At 51.8% G+C, this 17,896-nt stretch overlaps 1 protein-coding gene across 10 annotated transcripts; it reads left to right on the forward strand.

The window, feature by feature from the left end:
- Nucleotides 1-1,312: 1,312 nt before the first annotated feature.
- On the forward strand, nt 1,313-17,723 carry SELPLG (selectin P ligand). 10 transcript variants are annotated; one of them, XM_069558265.1, is made up of 4 exons: nt 1,545-1,696; nt 5,830-5,907; nt 15,608-16,089; nt 16,270-17,723. In XM_069558265.1, the coding sequence occupies exons 3-4, from the start codon at nt 15,613-15,615 to the stop codon at nt 17,113-17,115; spliced, it is 1,323 nt and encodes a 440-aa protein (XP_069414366.1). In that variant the 5' UTR covers nt 1,545-1,696; nt 5,830-5,907; nt 15,608-15,612; the 3' UTR covers nt 17,116-17,723. The 10 variants fall into 10 exon arrangements, with proteins under 10 accessions (XP_069414365.1, XP_069414359.1, XP_069414360.1 ...); XM_069558266.1 differs by having other exon boundaries at nt 1,546-1,696; nt 5,830-5,902; XM_069558262.1 differs by adding an exon at nt 3,170-3,242 and having other exon boundaries at nt 1,627-1,696; nt 5,830-5,902; nt 15,608-17,723.
- The last annotated feature ends 173 nt before the right edge of the window (nt 17,724-17,896 follow it).

The following is a 17,896-nucleotide window of genomic DNA, read 5'->3' on the forward strand; positions in this document are numbered from 1 at the left end:
GCATCCGCCCCTAGTTCTTGGACAAACTTCCATCTTTGGAGGGCTTCCTGTTTTATGGATCAAGCACTGGGACCTGGATGGGGGAAGGCACCCTCGAGTCACACAGGTCTTGGACTCCTGGGCAGCGCTGTTCCCTTGACCTCTGCGTCTTGAGGACCTCGTCATTGACTTCATACTTGTGGGCCAGATGATGGGCTCTGGTTCGGGATGACCTGGGATTTGAAGTGGACATCTGGGGCTGAGCCTAGCAGAGGGACTGCCCCGCCTCCAATGGGCTTGTGAACCCCGGCCGGAAGAGATGTATTAATATCTGGAATGCTTATGATCGGGGCATGTCCTTCCTCCCCTGGGTGAGGCGTTCAGAGTTTCTCAGCCCCTGCCTGTGAGGGCTGGCTGTTCCCACACCTGCTGGGGAGGAGCAAGAATCTCTGAGTGTCTCCCTTCTTCTTTGGGGGCTTCAGGTTCCCTGCCTGTACAGACTGAGTGTGTTTGGGTCCCCTTCTGGCTGTAGCTTCCCAAAGTGATCAAGATTCTGTCATGTGAACACCCACTGGGGCTCTGATTTTCAGTTTAAGACAAACCAGAATGTGGTCCTCTCTGTGCATGTGTCCTGAGCCCCACCTTGTATTAATACAAAGGCACTGGGCAGACCCTGGAAGGCAGCCCTCCCTGTTCCTTGCCCTCCTTGAGAGTCTGCATTCTCAGGCCTCCCAGCCTGGGCTCCCAGCTCTGTGCTCTCCTTGGGATGTTGCCTTCTCCCTGGGCTACTTGTCCTCTCAGTGGCCATTTCTCCTTGGAAGTCTCGTGTCGACTCCCTCCCCTGCCCAAGGTAGGTTTGAGGCCCCTCCCTGGCTCATCCAGGGGTGACATGACCACACCACTCTGTCCTAATGATCTGTTTACTTGTTTACTTGCTGGCTTTCTCATCAGATGAACAGCCACAAGAAGGCCAGAGCCCAGAATTACTTGCCTTAGGGTCTCAGAGCAAAGATGGTAGGGTGTCAGAGTTGGCTAAAGAACCAAAACAGGAAAGGGAAAACAGACAGAACCTGCCCTCGTGGATTTTGCAGTCTGTCTCCCCAGAGAGGTTCTTGATTACAGCTAAAAGGACCACTTGGGCACCTTCGAGAGATTCTTGGATCTCCAAAGAATGGTTACATTTGATTTGCAAAGCTCAGGAAGATCTGTGATTTGAATCTCCCCCACCCCCGATTTTTTCTTGGCCAAGAATCGAGAACCATCCTCCTTTGCATCTGGTCAATCCCTCCCTTGCAGGGCGGGGTGCCTTCTCATCCCCACCCTCCATCCCCGTGGTAATACTGTGGCCCTTCTCAACCTGAGCCTCCTCCCAACTACTCCCCCACAAGTTCCCATGTGGTTCGAGGTGCTTTCACGGTTACAGGAACCTGAGAGTGACCTCAGGCTCCGAGGGGCCCTGTCTCCCACTCCCCACCAGGCTTGATCAACGTCTCCGGAGCTGTCACAAACAAGGGGGTGTGGGCTGTCATGTGGCTTTGAGTAACCACACTCTCGCTTCCGTCTTTTACACACGGCCATTGGGGGTTGGCGCGATCCAAGGCCACGGCAGGGGTGCCACAGCTGTGCTCGGCAGCACAGGCTGGGTCCTTGTCGCTAAAGCAGAGGAACCACTTCTCCTGGGCCCACGAGGTGGCTGTCCCATGGTCTGCTGAGCACGGTAAGTGCCAGCTTGCAAAACCACGGGGAGTGGCTGGGTGGTAGAGTCCCCAGGGGCCAGCAGGCCTGCCTGACAGACAAGGGCAGGGTGGGGGCCAGCCCCGGGCAGGGCCTGAGCTGCAGCCGCTGGAAAGGGCATCCCAGCACTCTGGGCACTCAGGATTGAGGTGTGCATAGAGTTCATAGCTTAATTCTGCTGTCTCTTCTGGGTCCTACCCCCCTCAACTTTCATCTGTCCCTTCCCACGAGTTTTGCCAGCAACTGCTGGCTTGGGGGTTACTGTGAATTTTTTTTTTTAATGGAGAAATCAGGAATGTTTCCCTAAAAATCATCCTACCCCTTCATGGGTGGGAATCCAAGGCCCAGAGAAGAGATTTGCTCAGGCTGTGGATCCATTTAAAATTGCATTTTTCAGACCTGTGTTCTTCACATTTTTATAGGACTGAGGAAGGGATGTGTGTGCACAGCAAATTATTAAAATATTAGAATTAAGAAACTACTGCTAGCAAAAGAGAAAGTCAGAATAATGATGAGAATATTCCTGTTTTGTGTCTGGAGTGCTTTAGGGGCATATAAGGGCATGGTGGGGGGCTGGTGGCTCAAGCAGTGTCCCCCTATACACAAACATACACAGAGACAAGGAAAAGATCAGGGCTGGTAGGCTCTGGTTGCCTGGAAATCTTTTTTTCTCGGAATGTGGCTCCCCTTGCCTCAGGCAGGCCACACCCTGCATGGTAGACATCTTCCTCACTGGGCTTGGCCGGCAGACCGGGGAGACTGAAACTGAACCTCAGCCTTCAGAGGGGTCAGGGAGTCATCTGAGAACTCTGTGCCCCCTTTCAACAGATGAAGAAACCAAGGCTTAAAGGGGTGAAGCAGCTGCCCTTGGCGGCATGGCTGGGAGGTGGCTAGGCTTGCACTTGTGGTGGCCCCATCTGGGGCCCACAGAGATCCCAGGCTTTGGTCTCGGTCTCCTTTTGCTGAGCTGGAGCAGGCAGAGGGTGGGGGTGGACTCCGGCTAGAAAGAAATAGGATTGTTACTGGTTGCGCTGCTCACTGCAGGACAGGACAGTCCATCGAGAGACAAGGTGTTGGTACAAGGAAGAGCAACTTTATCCAGAAAGCCAGCTGGCTGAGAAGATGGCCCACTAGTGTCCCAAAGAACCATCTTACCTGAGTTAGGATCCAGGCTTCTTTTACACTAAAAGGGGAGCGGTAGGGTGGCTGGTTGATGCAAACTTCTTGGAGTTGGAATCCTTTGTTCTTGCAGCTATGCACAGTGGTTCTGGTCACGGTGTTCCTATAAACCTCTATCAAGACAATTGTTGTTTTTTGTTCGGCAACTTTTTAATCTCTATGTGAATGGAAAACTGTTATACCTTTAAAGGTCAGGTATGGGAGGCAGAGCCTTGAGAAACAGTATGTGTATTTCTGGCTATAGGTGACACTTTTTTTTTTCTTTACAAAAGTGCAGAGCCAGAAGGCCTAACCAGAGGCAACTGAATAGAAAGGTTAGAGCTAAAGGAATAGATCTAACGTGGAGTCAGGTCTGTTCTCCCCTGTTACAGTTCCCTACTGTCCATGTCCATTCCACACTGTTGGCAGCAGTGGGGGTGGGGAGGGTGGGGGAAGGGTGGGGGTTGGGGGAGGGGAGGGTCAAGTTGAGAAAGGCCACAGTAATACCACAGGGATGGAGGATGGGGATGAGAAGGCACCCGGCCCTGGAAGGGAGGGATGGACCCTGGCTACTTCCTGCTGAACAAGAGCAAGGAAGGGGTGATGGTGGAATGGAATGTATCACCTTGAAACTGGAAGTGTTCCCAAGTCCTAGGCCGAGCATAAGCCGTTTGCATCATGAGGACACTGCCCCGCCTTTTTACAGTTCTGCCACACTTAGACAAGCGGACTTCCCAGGTGGCTCAGCCTGCCAGTGCAGAACCTGAAGGAGACGTGGGTTTGATTTCTGGGTTGGGAAGATCCCTTGGAGGAGGAAATGGCAACCTACTCCAATTCTCTCAGCTGGAGAATCCCATGGACAGAGGAACCTGGCAGGTTACAGTCCATAGCGTCACAAAGAGTTGGACACCACTGAGTGAGCGTGTATGCACACTTAGACAAGCGCTTGAACACACACACGTGTGTGTATATATGTATAATTCCACTTTACCTATATATAAACTCTAGCACTTGAGGGCACCGAGGCTGCTCTGCCATGTGCTATCTTTGTATATTTCCCCTGTTGGCCACACTTGGACAGAGCTTGATTAAAGCATTTCCTTTCCAGCAAGTACCAGTGAAATGAGAGAGTGAAGTCCTCAGTACTTATATGGTAGGAGGCTGACTTGAAACAGCAACTTAAGATCTAATGGATTGCAAGGCCGAGTCTGTGGACCTATTGGCTACAGGTTCTGCTGGTCAGGAGAATACCAGGAATCCAATATTTCAAAAGGGCTTAATTTAAGCTTGCTTCTGGGAACCACTCTAATCCATTGCAGGGCAACTGGCAAGGCCTTATCCCTAGGTACATGAGTAGTTTCCAGTCAATGTGATACTTGGCTTACATTTGTAGATATAAGCAAGCGCTCTGTCACTGATGTTAGGCAATACAGATTGGGGGATAATTTGCCTTTCTTGGGATGCCATTGGCCCATACTTCTGGTCTTACCTTTCTGTAGACCTCAGGAAGATCATCTAAGTTTTGTCCATTTTTCTGAGTTTTCTAGGAGAGTCCTCTGTAGGTTTCAAAGCAGGTTTTGGTGGGACTCTGATATCTAGCGGTCCTGTCGGAAAACGTCACTTGCGCATTGAGTTTACAGAGGTGATCTTGGCCTAGGATGAGGATAAGGAATTCAGGCATGTACAAGAAACTATATTTTAATATCAGATTTCCTAGTTGGCCTTCCAGTGGTTGTGAAAATGATCATCTCTGTACTTCCCCTAACACCCCTGTGACTCAGGTAGACTGGGAGGTTCTCTGTGCTAACTGAGGGTTTCAGTTCAGTTCAGTTGCTCAGTCATGTCCGACTCTTTGTGATCCCATGGGCTGCAGCACGCCAGGCCTCCCTGTCCATCACCAGCTCCCAGAGTTTACTCAAACTCATGTCCATTGAGTTGGTGATGCCATTCCGCCGTCTCATCCTCTCTCGTCCCCTTCTCCTCCGGCCCTCAATCTTTCCCAGCATCAGGGTCTTTTCAACAACTAAACTGAGGGTTTACTATGGAGTTTGTTTCCCCCGTGTCTACAGAAAATCATCCAGTTTGCTACTCATCGTCAGTTTTACCCAGGGCTTCTGTGGGGATATTTGAATTGAGTGTCGTAAATCCAGAGGAGCCTCAGGCCTCCTCATTCATCACCTGAACATTCTTCCCTCTCTACCGTCCGTCTGATCGGCCCCACTCCTATCCTTTCCTATCCGCTTCTGCTGTTGCTACTGCTGCTAAGTCACTTCAGTCGTGTCCACTTCTAGCCCTCCTTTAAAAACATTTTTTTTATTGAAGTATAGTTGGTTTACAACATTGTGTTGTTTTCAAGTATATAATACAGTGATTCAGTTATGCATATATTTGTCTATATCCTTTTTCAGATTCTTTTCCGTGTATAGGTTATTACAAAATACTCAGTATAGCTCTCTGTACTATACAGCAGGTTCTTGTTGTTGATTTTATATATAGCAATATATATAAATGTTAATTGCATATTCTTATTCCTTCCCAACCCCCTTTCCCTTTAGTAACCATAGATTTGTTTTCTATATCTGTAGGTCTATTTCTGTTTTATAAAAAGGTTATTTTGTATCTTTTATTTTGAGATTCCACAAATAAATGATATATTTTTCTTTCTCTATATAGCTTACTTCACTTAGGATAATCTCTAGGTCCATGCATATTGTTACAACTGGCATTATTTTGTTCTTTTTTAATGGCTGAGTAGTATTCCAATGTGTATGTGTGTATGCAATACACATGTACACACCACGTCTTTTTTTTTAAGTAATTTATTTTTTATTGAAGAATAATTGCTTTACAGAATTTTGCTGTTTCTGTCAAACCTCAACCTGAATCAGCCATAGGTATACATATATCCCCTCCCTTTGGAAACTCACTCCCATCTCCCTCCCCATCCCACCCCTCTAGGTTGATACAGAGGCCCTGTTTGAGTTTCCTGAGCCAGACAGCAAATTCCTGTTGGCTATCAATTTTACATATGGTAATGTAAGTTTCCATGTTACTCTTTCCATACATCTCACCCTCTCCTCCCCTCTCCCCATGTTCCTAAGTCTGTTCTCTATGTCTGTTTCTCCATTGTTGCCCTGTAAATAAATTCTTCAGTACCATTTTTCTAGATTCTGTATATATGTCTTGCTGCTGCTGCTGCTGCTGCTACTGCTAAGCCGCTTCGGTCGTGTCTGACTCTGTGCGACCCCATAGACGGCAGCCCACCTGGCTCTCCCGTCCCTGGGATTCTCCAGGCAAGAACACTGGAGTGGGTTGCCATTTCCTTCTCCGATGCATGAAAGTGAAAAGTGAAAGTGAAGTCGTGTCCAGCTCCTAGCGATCCCGTGGACTGCAGCCTACTGCAGGCTCCTCCATCCATGGGACCTTCCTGGCAAGAGTACTGGAGTGGGTTGCCATTGCCTTCTCCAGTTTATATGTCTTAGAATATGGTATTTATCTTTCTCTTTCTGACTCACTTCACTCTGTGTAATAGGTTCTAGGTTCATCCACCTCATTAGAACGGACTCAAATGCATTCCTTTTTATGTGTGTATGTATATATATACACGTGCGCACCACATCTTTATCCATTCATTTGTCAGTGAACGTTTAGCTTGCTTCCATGTCTTTAGCCCTCTGTTTCTTTAATTCCAGGCGTTCTCCGCCCCAGTGTCCTTTCTCTTTACAATAAGTCCATTGTTTCGCAGGTAGTGCTGGCTTACCTTTCTTAGAGCCTCCCGTCTTCCAGGAATCCAACACAGCCGTTAGAAAAAGAGCATTTCACCGTGGTCTTCTTCTGTCTGTGTTGGTTCTCTACTGTTGACTACCTCAAAAGCAATGTCTACCAACTGAGGGTTCATTCTAAAGGCACCGTCTAATTTTTACAACTTTCTCCCGATATCTGGGGCACGTCGCCCCATAAAGTTTCCCTTTTCCTTCGTTTCTAGTGTTTTCAGGGCCCTCAGGATTTGCATCTTTATAGAGTCTGATAAATTCTTCCACCAGATTTAGAGAGGCCTTCATTTGATTTGTGCTGAATTTCTTGAACTTTTTCAAACTCTTGTTTTGGGACCCCTTTTTGAAGCCCTGCCGAGATGCACTTACGGTAGTGCTCTAATAAGGGCTTTGGGAATCCCTGGGGGCTCCGTGGTCAGGACTCAGCGTTTCACTTCTGTGGCTCCGGCTTTGATCTCTGGTCGGGAATTAAGGTCCGCATGCTGTGCGGCATGGCCAGAAACAAGCAAAAACGGACATTGCTCCCCGGCTAAGGCTCCCAGTCTGGTTCAGCTGTAGGTGCTGCCAAGCGGGCTTTGGGTGCACCATTCGGGTCCATCAGGTGGAGCTGGTATGCTTCTTCCCTGGCCTGATCAGTGACCTTTCTCCTTTCATCGCCTATGAAGATCAAATTGAAAAGACTGTGTATGTCTGTTCAAGTAGGGTGGTTAATGGGTAGCAAAACAATTCTGTCCTTTGCAAAGAATCCTCCCTATAAAGAGGGTTGTCCAATTAAATAAATCCAAGGTTGAGAAGGGTCTGTGCATCCATAGAAACCCAGCCAGCTGGCCTTTTTCATTTATGCCCTCTATGGGGTAATTGCCCTGCTCTGGGAGTGGCTCCCGGTCCAAACTGGGTGCCATGTTGGGTCTTGGAAAGTGACACCAGACCAGGTTCCAGTGCCCAGGAAGATAACTGATCCCTTTAAGGAGAGGGAACCAGTCCAACCACTTCCTGAGCCCTAGTGTTGGGAAGTGGGGCTGGAGCAAGAAGAATGGGGGGCAGTGGGAGTGGCTATGTTGGCATAGTGGCTGCAGCGGCTGGGACAGCCAGCTCCGCCAGAGGAGCACTTCAGGTCGGGGGCAGCGTGGCTTCCGGCTCCTTCCTTTCCTTTTCTTCCTGTCACACAGGTTTCCCCTTTGGCTTCTTTTCAAGCCTTTGAAAAGCCTGTATAAGGCAACAACTGTAGGACTTTTCTCATCCTGATACAATTGTTTGCACAGAGGGGATTTTATCATTCTTCCCCACTTCTTCACAGAATGGCTCTAATTTCACGATTGTATTGTAATTTAGAGAGCCATTCAAAGGCCAGTGTTTCTCAGATCCTAATAGGTACAGTGGCCCCACACCATTACAGTACAATGTCCTCTTCCTCTTAGTCATGGGTTCATAGCTGTAATCCAGAGAAGGCGATGGCACCCCACTCCAGTACTCTTGCCTGGAAAATCCCATGGACGGAGGAGCCTGGTCGGCTGCAGTCCATGGGGTCACTAAGAGTCAGACACAACTGAGCGACTTCACTTTCACTTTTCACTTTCATGCATTGGAGAAGGAAATGGCAAGCCACTCCAGTGCTCTTGCCTGGAGAATCACAGGGATGGGGGAGCCTGGTGGGCTGCCATCTGTGGGGTCGCACAGAGTTGGACACGACTGATGCAACTTAGCAGCAGCAGCAGCGTAGCTGTAATCAGACCACTCACTTACCCAAAATGCACCCCCAGAAGACTCTTTTTGGAGATATTTGAAACATCCCCCATCTTTTAAAGGCAGACAAGGTGGAGTCAGGCTTGTTCTTCTATTACAGGATGGCTGGTGTGTGTGTGTGTTTGTGTGTTGGTCCGTCTGTCTGTCTACAGATAGCCTCTGAAAATTGTCAGTTCTTAAGCCAAAACCAAGTGTAGGTCTCAGTGAATTCATTTGTGGAAGGACCTCACCTCCTCTGTTACCAGACCAGCAAATCTGGGTACGACAGTTGAGACTTGAGGTTTTGTGTTTTTTTTTTCCATTTTTTTTTGTCCACACTGGAGGGGCCTGTGGGATCTTAGTTCCCCAACCAGGATTGAACCCACGCTGCTTGCACTAGGTTGGCGTCTTCACCACTAAAACCACTGGGGAAGTTCCCAGAGCTGGGTGTTTTGGAGGATGAGAGGAAGGCAAAAACCAAACCTTAGATGTCACCATGGTTTGTGTCCCTGTAAAGGTCCACATAACATTCACCAGCTATGAAAAAAATGAAAATGTTAGTCACTCAGTCGTGTCAGACTCTTTGTGACCCCATGGATTGTAGCCAGCCAAGCTCCTCTGTCCGTGGAATTCTCCAGGGGATCCTCCTGACCCAGGGAAGGAACTGGGGTCTCCTGCGTTGCAGGCAGATCCTTTACTGTCTGAGCCACCAGGGAAGCCCAGCTGCCCCCTCCGGTATCCTCACCTGGAGAATCCCATGGACAGAGGAGCCTAGTGGACTGCAGTCCATGGGGCCGCAGAGTCAGACACAGCTGGAGCAACTGAGCACACGTGCGTGATGTCTTGATAGCACTGGGGTAACCGATAAGAAAAGGTTGGGAAGCGCGGGATGGCACACGTGAGGCCAAAAGCCTGCAGAATGCACGTCCTGTGGGGCTGCGAGCCTGTTCCCAGGTCTCACTTTGGTGTCCACTCCTGCAGCACGCCTTTGATGAGCCCCCAGGATGCCAGGCCTGTGGGGACTGGGCATCCACTGGAGACTTGTGGTCTGAAGGAGGTGGCCGGCCATGCTGCCTGCGCTCCGAGGGACCAATACCACAGCACCTACCAAGCACCTGTCTGTCTGCTAAGCCCTGGGCATGTAGCATGAGTCATAAGAGTCTCTGGTTCCTATTTAGCATTTATGGACTGATGGGAATGAATGTTTTGAAAGTAAATAAGCATTTTTTAAAAAAGGTTTAAACACCTGGATTAATCATGCCTGGGCAATCTGGGAGGGCTTCTTGGAGGAAGCAGCATTTATTCTGGCTCCAGAGAATGTCCAGGCCTGGTTCACAGGTGGTACGGAGCTGTGACTATGAGGTGGGCTCTGGAGCAAGACCACCCAGGTTCAAATTCCTGGTCCTTTTACTGGCCATGTGGTTCTAAGCACCAGGTGAGCCTCAGTTTCCCCACATTTCACATGGGGTTAATATGAGGAGGCTGTAGGGCCTGAGTGAGCTAATAATTCATGCATAGCTCTTAGAACAGTGCTCCGGGCGTTGTCTACACTAGGTACATGTGATTCACAAACCACAGGAGACTGACGCTGGGTAGGGTACCCAGGCTTCAGGGGCTTCTGGCCCTCGCTCTTTCTGACTGACAAGGTCAGAAGTGTGTCACAGCTACCCCAGGCTTGTAGATTTTTCAGGGATATGCCCTTCCGTGCAGAATGATGATGACAGCAGCTGGCCTTTAGTGAGCGCCTACCAGGTACTAAATGTTCAGCCTGGACCAGCTCACTTCAACCCGTAACAACCCCACAAAGCATAGGCGCTACTGGAATCTTGTATTCCAGATAAGGAACTCACGGCTCAGAGAGGTGGGTTCAGTTGCCCAAGGTCACACAGCTTGTATGTGACAGAGGTGGGACTGGATCTGGTTTGATACTGGATTTGATCCTGAGCAGGGCCAGGGCCTGCCTGTTACCAAAACTGGGGTCCGCTGTCTCGTGTTCAGTCAAGCTAGTCTACTGACACCATGTTGTTGGGGAGGAAAAGGCAGTGTTTACTGCAGGGTAACAGACAAGGAGACTAGGACAGCTAGGGCTCAAAAAGCCGGAACTCCCCTACGAGCCTTTGCAAAGCACGTTTATTTTTTTAAAGATCTTTTTTGGTGTGCACCATGTTTAAAGTTTTTATTGAATTAGTTACAATGCATGCTTCTGTTTCTATTTTTTAGTTTTTTGGGCTGCAAGGCATGTGGGATCTTAGCTCTCCAAGGATCGAACCCCCAGCCTCTGCTTTGAAAGGAGAAGTCTTAACCACTGGACCACCAGGGAAGTCCTGCAAAGCATTTTTCAAGGCCAGATGAGGGAAGGAGGAGAGTTGCACAGTTCTGATTGGTTGATGGTTAGGTAACAGGGCAGCATTACAGAGGTTAACAACATCAAGCCTCAGGTGCCAGGTCTGGGGGCTATGTGTTCATCTGCCTAGTGGGAGAAGGGCTAACATCTGTAAAACAACTCAGGAAATGTGCATCAGGTACTGTTATCTAGGTACTTCAGGGAAGAGCAAAAGCAGAGAATATCCGGGGGGGAGGAGGGGTGCGGTGTATGTCCTAAGAAGGCCCCACAGTGTCCTCCTTGATCACATGTCCAGTCTAGCAGGACTCAGACCTGAGCTGGGATATCAGGGTGAGGGGAGGGGGGACTCCTGGGCCTCCATTGGATCCCCTCTCTTGAGGCTGCTCAACCCACACCCTGAAATGTTCCATCCTTCAGATCCTCAGATTTCAAGCTTTTGAATGCTGGTATTCAGGATTCCAGCTGGGAGGTCCCAAACTTCTTGAGTCCCATGAGCATCTTTCCTGAGTGGTCCAGGGCAGCTGTGCAGAGCTTGAGGATAGGGTGGGGGTGGCCCCTGGCAGCTCGCTAGTCTGCACTGCCTGAGTGCGGCTCAGGCAGAAGTACCCCAGTTTAGGGTGGAAGGAAATGGGCAGTGTCTGATGGCCTCCGTCGGGCAAGTGACAAGACAAATAGGATGTGGCATCTCTCTGCCCCTCTCTCTGTGCCCCACCCACCCCTCTCCAGTGGTAACTGACTATTTTCCTGCCATCAGAGGAGAGAAGAGGCAAAAGGTGGGGGCTGAAGGAAATGGTTTCACTGCCCTCAGCCTTCCCTTATCTGTGTAACAGGAACCAGAGCAGCCAGCGCTGGGGGGATAGACGAACGGGCCCCCAGATGATGAGGTAGTGAAACGATCCGTCCACAGTGGGGGTTTATACCACGTTGCTTCGTTAGGGTACACGTGTCCAGGCAGGGATGAAAGTCATTACTCTACCTGCCACAGATGGTGCTTTACTCTGCTCCTCTCCTTGTTACCCGCGAGGCTCTTTGGAGTCACAGAGCCCTGGGAACCGTGTGGGTTTCAGTCATATGGGTGAGGCCTGCCCAGCTGCAGCCTGGCTCCAGGCTGCTGTGTCCCCGGTAACCTTTCCCTTGAAGCCAACAGTATGGTAGGTCCCAGGGTCCTGGATTGCCTGAGACTGATGGGGACGAGGGATGGTCAGTGCTAACACTGGGAACATTTGGGATGAGCTGTTTGGCTTAGGCCCAGGCAGGGAGATACTGGCTTTTCCCAGTGCTCCCTGTTGCATCCCGAACAGGCAAGGAAGTCTCTGCTCTCACACAGATCTTGGCAGCTTCCGTAACGTAGGGAGGTAGGGAGGTTGCCACCTCTGTACCCTTCCTGAGTCAAAAGGCCCTCCCCCACCACTTCTCTGCTCCTCTGTCCGTAGCCCCCTGCTGGACAGGGGGGACCTTCCTGCAGCATCTTGTTCAGTTCTCATCTTTGAGACAATACTACCCATCTTACAGATGAGGAAACTGAGGCTCAGACTTGGTAAAACGATCTGCTTAGGTTATACAGCAGCTCAGTGGTCTCTCTTCCGCCCCAGGCTGCCTCTGTGTGAAGGGATGGGTGCAGGGGGAGAGCCCACCTTGGGAACCACAACCTGGCCCCTTCCATGGCACCCTCCCAACCTCCCTGACTCACCCAGGTCCCTCCCTGACCCAGGAGCCAGTGGGTTGGGTATTCTGCTTTTGCTTCTCCCTTTCTGCTTCCAGGAAGTAGCTGAGAGCTCTGCCTTCCAGGAACCAAGCACAGCCCAAGTGGGGATAGTAGGGGTAGAGCCCAAGCTCATAGTTACGAAATATGTCCTAAACATGGCTTCTTCTTCAAGTCCCCTGCCATCAGGAAAGTGGGGCCAAGGTTAGGCCATACACTCTTTCCCAAGGTGCAAAGAATGTCTGCCTCCCAAAGGCCAATGCAGAGGCAAAGACTGTGTGCGTGCACGTGTATGACACACTTACTAAGCATGAGCTGCAAGCTGGCATTTTTGAATTCATTTGCTCATTGCATTCTCCCCAAAACCCAATGAGATGGGTGGCGTTTGTTGTTCCCATTCTACAGATGATGAAACTGAGGCTCAGAAAGGCAAAGATCTGAGTCAAGGTGATTTCACTTGTAAGGGACAGAGCTGAGACTTGAACATCCTTTTGTTGGACCTCAAAATCTGTGCTCTCAACCTTGTGCCCTGCACAGTACCCAGTACAGAGAGCACCAACCTTTCTGGGTGTTACGACCTTCAAGGTCCTCCTGATTCCTTCTTTGCCCTCCCTCTCCTAACTGGGTCCCCAGTGGCAGGCACAAACCCACCAAGCTAAGCTGTGTTCCAAGCCTTTGCTCCTTCTGCCCTCTCAGCTAGGTCTCTCCACAAAGCCTTCCTGAGTTCTCGCTAGCTTCGAATCTTGTCTCCGCGACTTGGCAGCCGTTTGGGCAAGTCGCTCTACTTCTCTGAGCTTCATCCCTCCTCAGTAAAACGAGGATATCTGTGAGAGCCAGATGTGTCTGGTGCAAATATCGTTGTTTAGTTTAAGAAATTATTTTAAAGTACGATCAGACTGGTATCTTAGAAACCATCGTAATTTTAACTAACATGGGAGAGGCTAAATTGAGTCTAGAAGCAGAGGGTCTATGAGTGAGTTACAGACATTCAACAAGTGATGAACAACTGCTCTCTGCTCTGAAGTACATGGAGTACAAGGAAAGTACAATGAGAAAATGCTCTGAAAAAATAGATATATGTATCGACAGATGTATACTGGAATCACCTTGTTGTACACCTGAAACTAACCCGACATTGTAAAATCAATTACACTCCAACTGAAAAAAAAACACAAGGAAAAGTTTTGGAAATTATCCAGGCTCTGCTCCACTCTAGGATGAGCTGGTCGGCTTAATCCCAGGAAGGGAGATATTGGCTTTTCCCAGTGCTCCCTGTTGCATCCCGAACAGGCAGGGAGGTCTCTGCTCTCACACAGGTCTTTGCAGCTTCCCTGACGTGGGGAGGTAGGGAGGTCGCCACCTCCGTATCCTCCTGAGTCACAGGCACCTCTCATCTCCTCTGCTCCTCTGTCCGTAGCCCCCTGCTGGATGCCAGCATCAGGGGACCTACCTGCAGCATTTCATTCAGTTCTCATCTTTGAGACAATACTGCCCATCTTACAGATAAGGAAACTGAGGCTCAGACTTGGTAAAGCAATCTGCTCAGTTTACACAGCAGCTCAGTGTTCCCTCCTCTGCCCTGGGCTGTCTCTGTGTGATGGGGTGGGTTGGGGGAAAAGTCCATCTTGGGGACCACAACCTGGCCCCTTCCATAGTACCTTAGATTGCATATTGCTGAAGGGTACTATGTCAGGGAATCGAGGAATCTCACCCCAAAACACAGGTGTTGGTCACCACAGGATTCTCAGCTGCAAGATTTTGAATCCCACAAATACCAGCCACTGCCAGGGGCAGAATAAGGGGAGAGAGAGAAACCCAGGAGGCATGAGTGTTCACAAGGCCAGGAAGAAAGACCAATCAGACGGTCAAAGAGAGAGGCACTGCCCTTTCTGGCTCCCTGGTTCGGAGGGAGGCTGAGGGGTGACACGAAGACAGACAGTCACTTTTGCTACCCACAGGCAAACGAGATGACTGTCAGCTCCCTGAGGACAGGCTGTTCACAACAGATTTGAGTTTTTCTCCTGGCCCCAGATAGAGCAGTTGATGGCTCTGAGCCCTTGAGGACTTACAGGATAGATTTACCGAAAGAACCAAAGTAGCTGCTATTTGCAGAAGCTGGAGATGGGAGCAAGATGCTAAGAGCTTTCTAGGTATCACCTCATTTTTATCCTCACAGTAGTCTACAGGTAGGTGCTGTCATCCCCATCATGTAAGCGAGGACCTACCCAAAGGGAACTGGATCAAGCCAACACATTGAGGAAGGATGGGAAGACTGAGAGTCTGAGGGACGGGCCAGGGTTGTGTGGGATGGGAGCCAAGATAAGGGGAACTGGAACAGAGGCGTGCAGAGAGAGGAGTCAGCATCACACTCCAAGAGGCCTCAGAGGGCCAAGCGAGCATCTTTATCCTGTAGTCCCGCGGTCACCAAACTCTTGCCCCATCGATGGACAAGATAGGTACATTGCTATATTTACAAACTGTATACAGGTACCGCTGTGCTCACGAGACACTAAACGTGTACAGAAGTAGAAGTGAAGTGACATAAAGGTTCCTGTAAGCAGAAGAGCTAACGCTATCTTTCCACGCCTCAGTAGACTGTCTTGTCCACACTGCACGGGGTCTTCGCTGCCGCACGTGGACTTTCTCTAGTTTTGACGAGTGGGGTGGGGGGGCTGCTCTCCAGTCTCAATGTGCAGGCTTCCCGTTGCGGCGGCGGCTTCCATCACAGAGCACAGGCTCTCCGGCTCGCAGGCTTCCGCAGGCGTGGAGTGTGGGCTCCGCAGCGGTCGCTCAGGGGCTCTGGAGCACAGGTTCAGTAGACGTGGTGTGCAGGCTTAGTTGCCCAGTGGCGACATGGAATCTTCCCAGACCAGGGATTGAACCTGTGTCTCCTGCACTGGCGGGTGAATTCTTAACCCCTGGACCACCAGGGAGGTCTGAGGCGAATATTAATACATTTGTGTGCACTGGGTCAAGGGAGTTGAAGAGCGCCCCCAGGTGGATTCACTGATGCTGGTAAGTAGTAATAGCTGCTATTTGTGGAGGGGCATCTGTGCACCAGGCGTGTGCTGGGGGGTGAGGATGCCCCAGACCAGGTGTGTTACCAGCTGTGGCTGTTCAGGGTCACAGTCAAGGGCGCTTGGTGGGCCCAGGGTGTAGCTCTCCTGACGTCCCGTTGTCCATGTCCCCCTCCAGGTGCCATGCTTCTGCAACTCCTGCTGCTTCTGGCCCTGCTGGGCCCTCGCAGCAGCCTCCAGCTGGCGGAGACCAGCAAGAATGAAACTGTGAAGGCCCCAGGCCCCCTATACCCAGGTGATCATGGGGGACACCCAGAAGATGATGAATCAGACTATGACTATGTGGTACAAACAGACCCTCCGGAGATGCTTGACAATAGCACCGAGGTCCCCAACTTTCTGCCTATGGTGGCAACGCTGGGGCAGAGAGAGTCTGCAGGGCCTACGACACCTAAGTCATTCATTCTAGGGATGTCCACAAGGGACTCTGCTGTCCTGAATGCCACAGGGGCAACCACTGAGAAACTGAGCCCAGAACTGGTCACACTGGTCTCTCTGACCAGAGAACTGGTCACTGAAATCCCTCCCAAGATGAAGGATCCGTCCACAGAGCTGGCTGCAGCCACAGAGGCCACGTCCACGGAACCCAGGCTTACAGAGGCCCTGTCCACGGAACCCAGGCTTACAGAGGCCCTGTCCACAGAACCCGTGCCCACAGAGGCCCTGTCCACAGAACCCGTGCCCACAGAGGCCCTGTCCACAGAACCCACACCCACAGAGGCCCCGTCCACGGAACCCAGGCTTACAGAGGCCCTGTCCACAGAACCCACGCCCACAGAGGCCCCGTCCACGGAACCCAGGCTTACAGAGGCCCTGTCCACAGAACCTGCGCCCACAGAGGCCCTGTCCACAGAACCCGTGCCCACAGAGGCCCTGTCCACAGAACCCGCGCCCACAGAGGCCCTGTCCACAGAACCCGTGCCCACAGAGGCCCCATCCACGGAACCCCGGCTTACAGAGGCCCCGTCCACAGAACCCACACCCACAGAGGCCCTGTCCACGGAACCCAGGCTTACAGAGGCCCTGTCCACAGAACCCGTGCCCACAGAGTCCCTGTCCACAGAACCCAAAATCATAGAGACTCTGCCCACGGAACCAGCCACCACAGAAGCCCCTTTCAGGGAGCCCACTACCATACCAGCCCTGCCCACAGATCCAACCACTGTGGAGGCCCTGCCCATGAGACCTGCTACCACCAGGGGCCTAACCACAGCCCTTCCTGTGGCCTCTGATACTCCCAAGGGCACCATTGTGGCAGCTGGCGACTGGTCTGATGACTTCACTGGGAGCTCTGTGGCCCCGATCCCCCCAGAGGGCCTGCCGGACCCGGGCCCCGTGAAGCAGTGTCTGCTGGCCATCCTCATCCTGGCCCTGGTGGCCACCGTCTTCCTCGTGTGCACCGTGGTGCTGGCCATCCGCCTCTCCCGCAAGAACCACCTGTACCCCGTGCGCGATTACTCCCCCAGCGAGATGGTCTGCATCTCGTCTCTGCTGCCCGAGGGGGGCGAGGGGCCCGCTCCCACGCCCAACGGGGACCTGCCCAAGGCCAAGGACCAGGGCCGGAAGGCAGGGCCGGGGGAGGACCGTGAAGGGGATGACCTCACCCTGCGCAGCTTCCTCCCTTAGCTGCCGAGCTGCTGAGCCGGGGCCCATGCTGAGGCTCTAAGCTATGGGTCGGACTGCCTTGGATCCCCCAGGAGACGGGAATCTTCAGGGCGGGGACCCGGGCCGCCACACACAGGACTGAGAGCAGCCAGACTCCAGGCACCGAAGCAGGCCTGGCAAACAGAACCTCCAGTAGAGGCTGCAGACGACCCCCCAGCTCCCTGCCCAGCCCCCGTGTGTCCTGGGCTCCCTCTAATGCCTCCGTTCCCCGGCCGCTGGAGTCTCATGCTCACGCACCCAGGGGGGCTCAGAGTCTGTCCCTGCCGCCATGCCTGCGACCCTTTCCTTCTACGGCCACGGCACAGGAAGGCGGCACTCGGCACTGGATTCCTTGGTTCACTTCCTGTCGTCCCCCCTCATTTGGGGAATCTCTTGGGGAACCCACAGTGAGTTGTGGGGGCTGGGCAGGTTCCTTAGGGGACCTACAAGCTGTTGTCTAGTGATAGCCTAACCCCATCCTGGCCTCCCTCGCCTCCCCCGGGGGTCTTGAGGTGCTCACAGAGGTCTCCGGGGCCTAGCTCAGGGCCCACGATGGCACAGACGCTCAGTAAATGTTTGGTGGTGAACAAGTGATGGCTGAGTGAATGCTTCATGCTGCCTCCTTCAGGTGGGGAGGGGGTCCTTTTGCTGTTCCCCCAGCCCCAGGGCCCTTAGGAAGCCCCCTGCACAGGCTATTAAGGTTACTTCAGGGGGCACCTTGGTGTATCCTTGGGCGCTGGGTAAGGGGTTCAGGCTGCTGGCC

The sequence above is a fragment of the Ovis canadensis genome, chromosome 17 (assembly GCF_042477335.2).
Source record: "Ovis canadensis isolate MfBH-ARS-UI-01 breed Bighorn chromosome 17, ARS-UI_OviCan_v2, whole genome shotgun sequence".
Lineage (NCBI taxonomy): Eukaryota > Metazoa > Chordata > Mammalia > Artiodactyla > Bovidae > Ovis > Ovis canadensis.

Coding starts and splice junctions, on each gene's coding strand:
- SELPLG (XM_069558258.1), top strand. CDS start 15,613: ATGCTTCTGCAACTCCTGCTGCTTCTGGCCCTGCTGGGCCCTCGCAGC.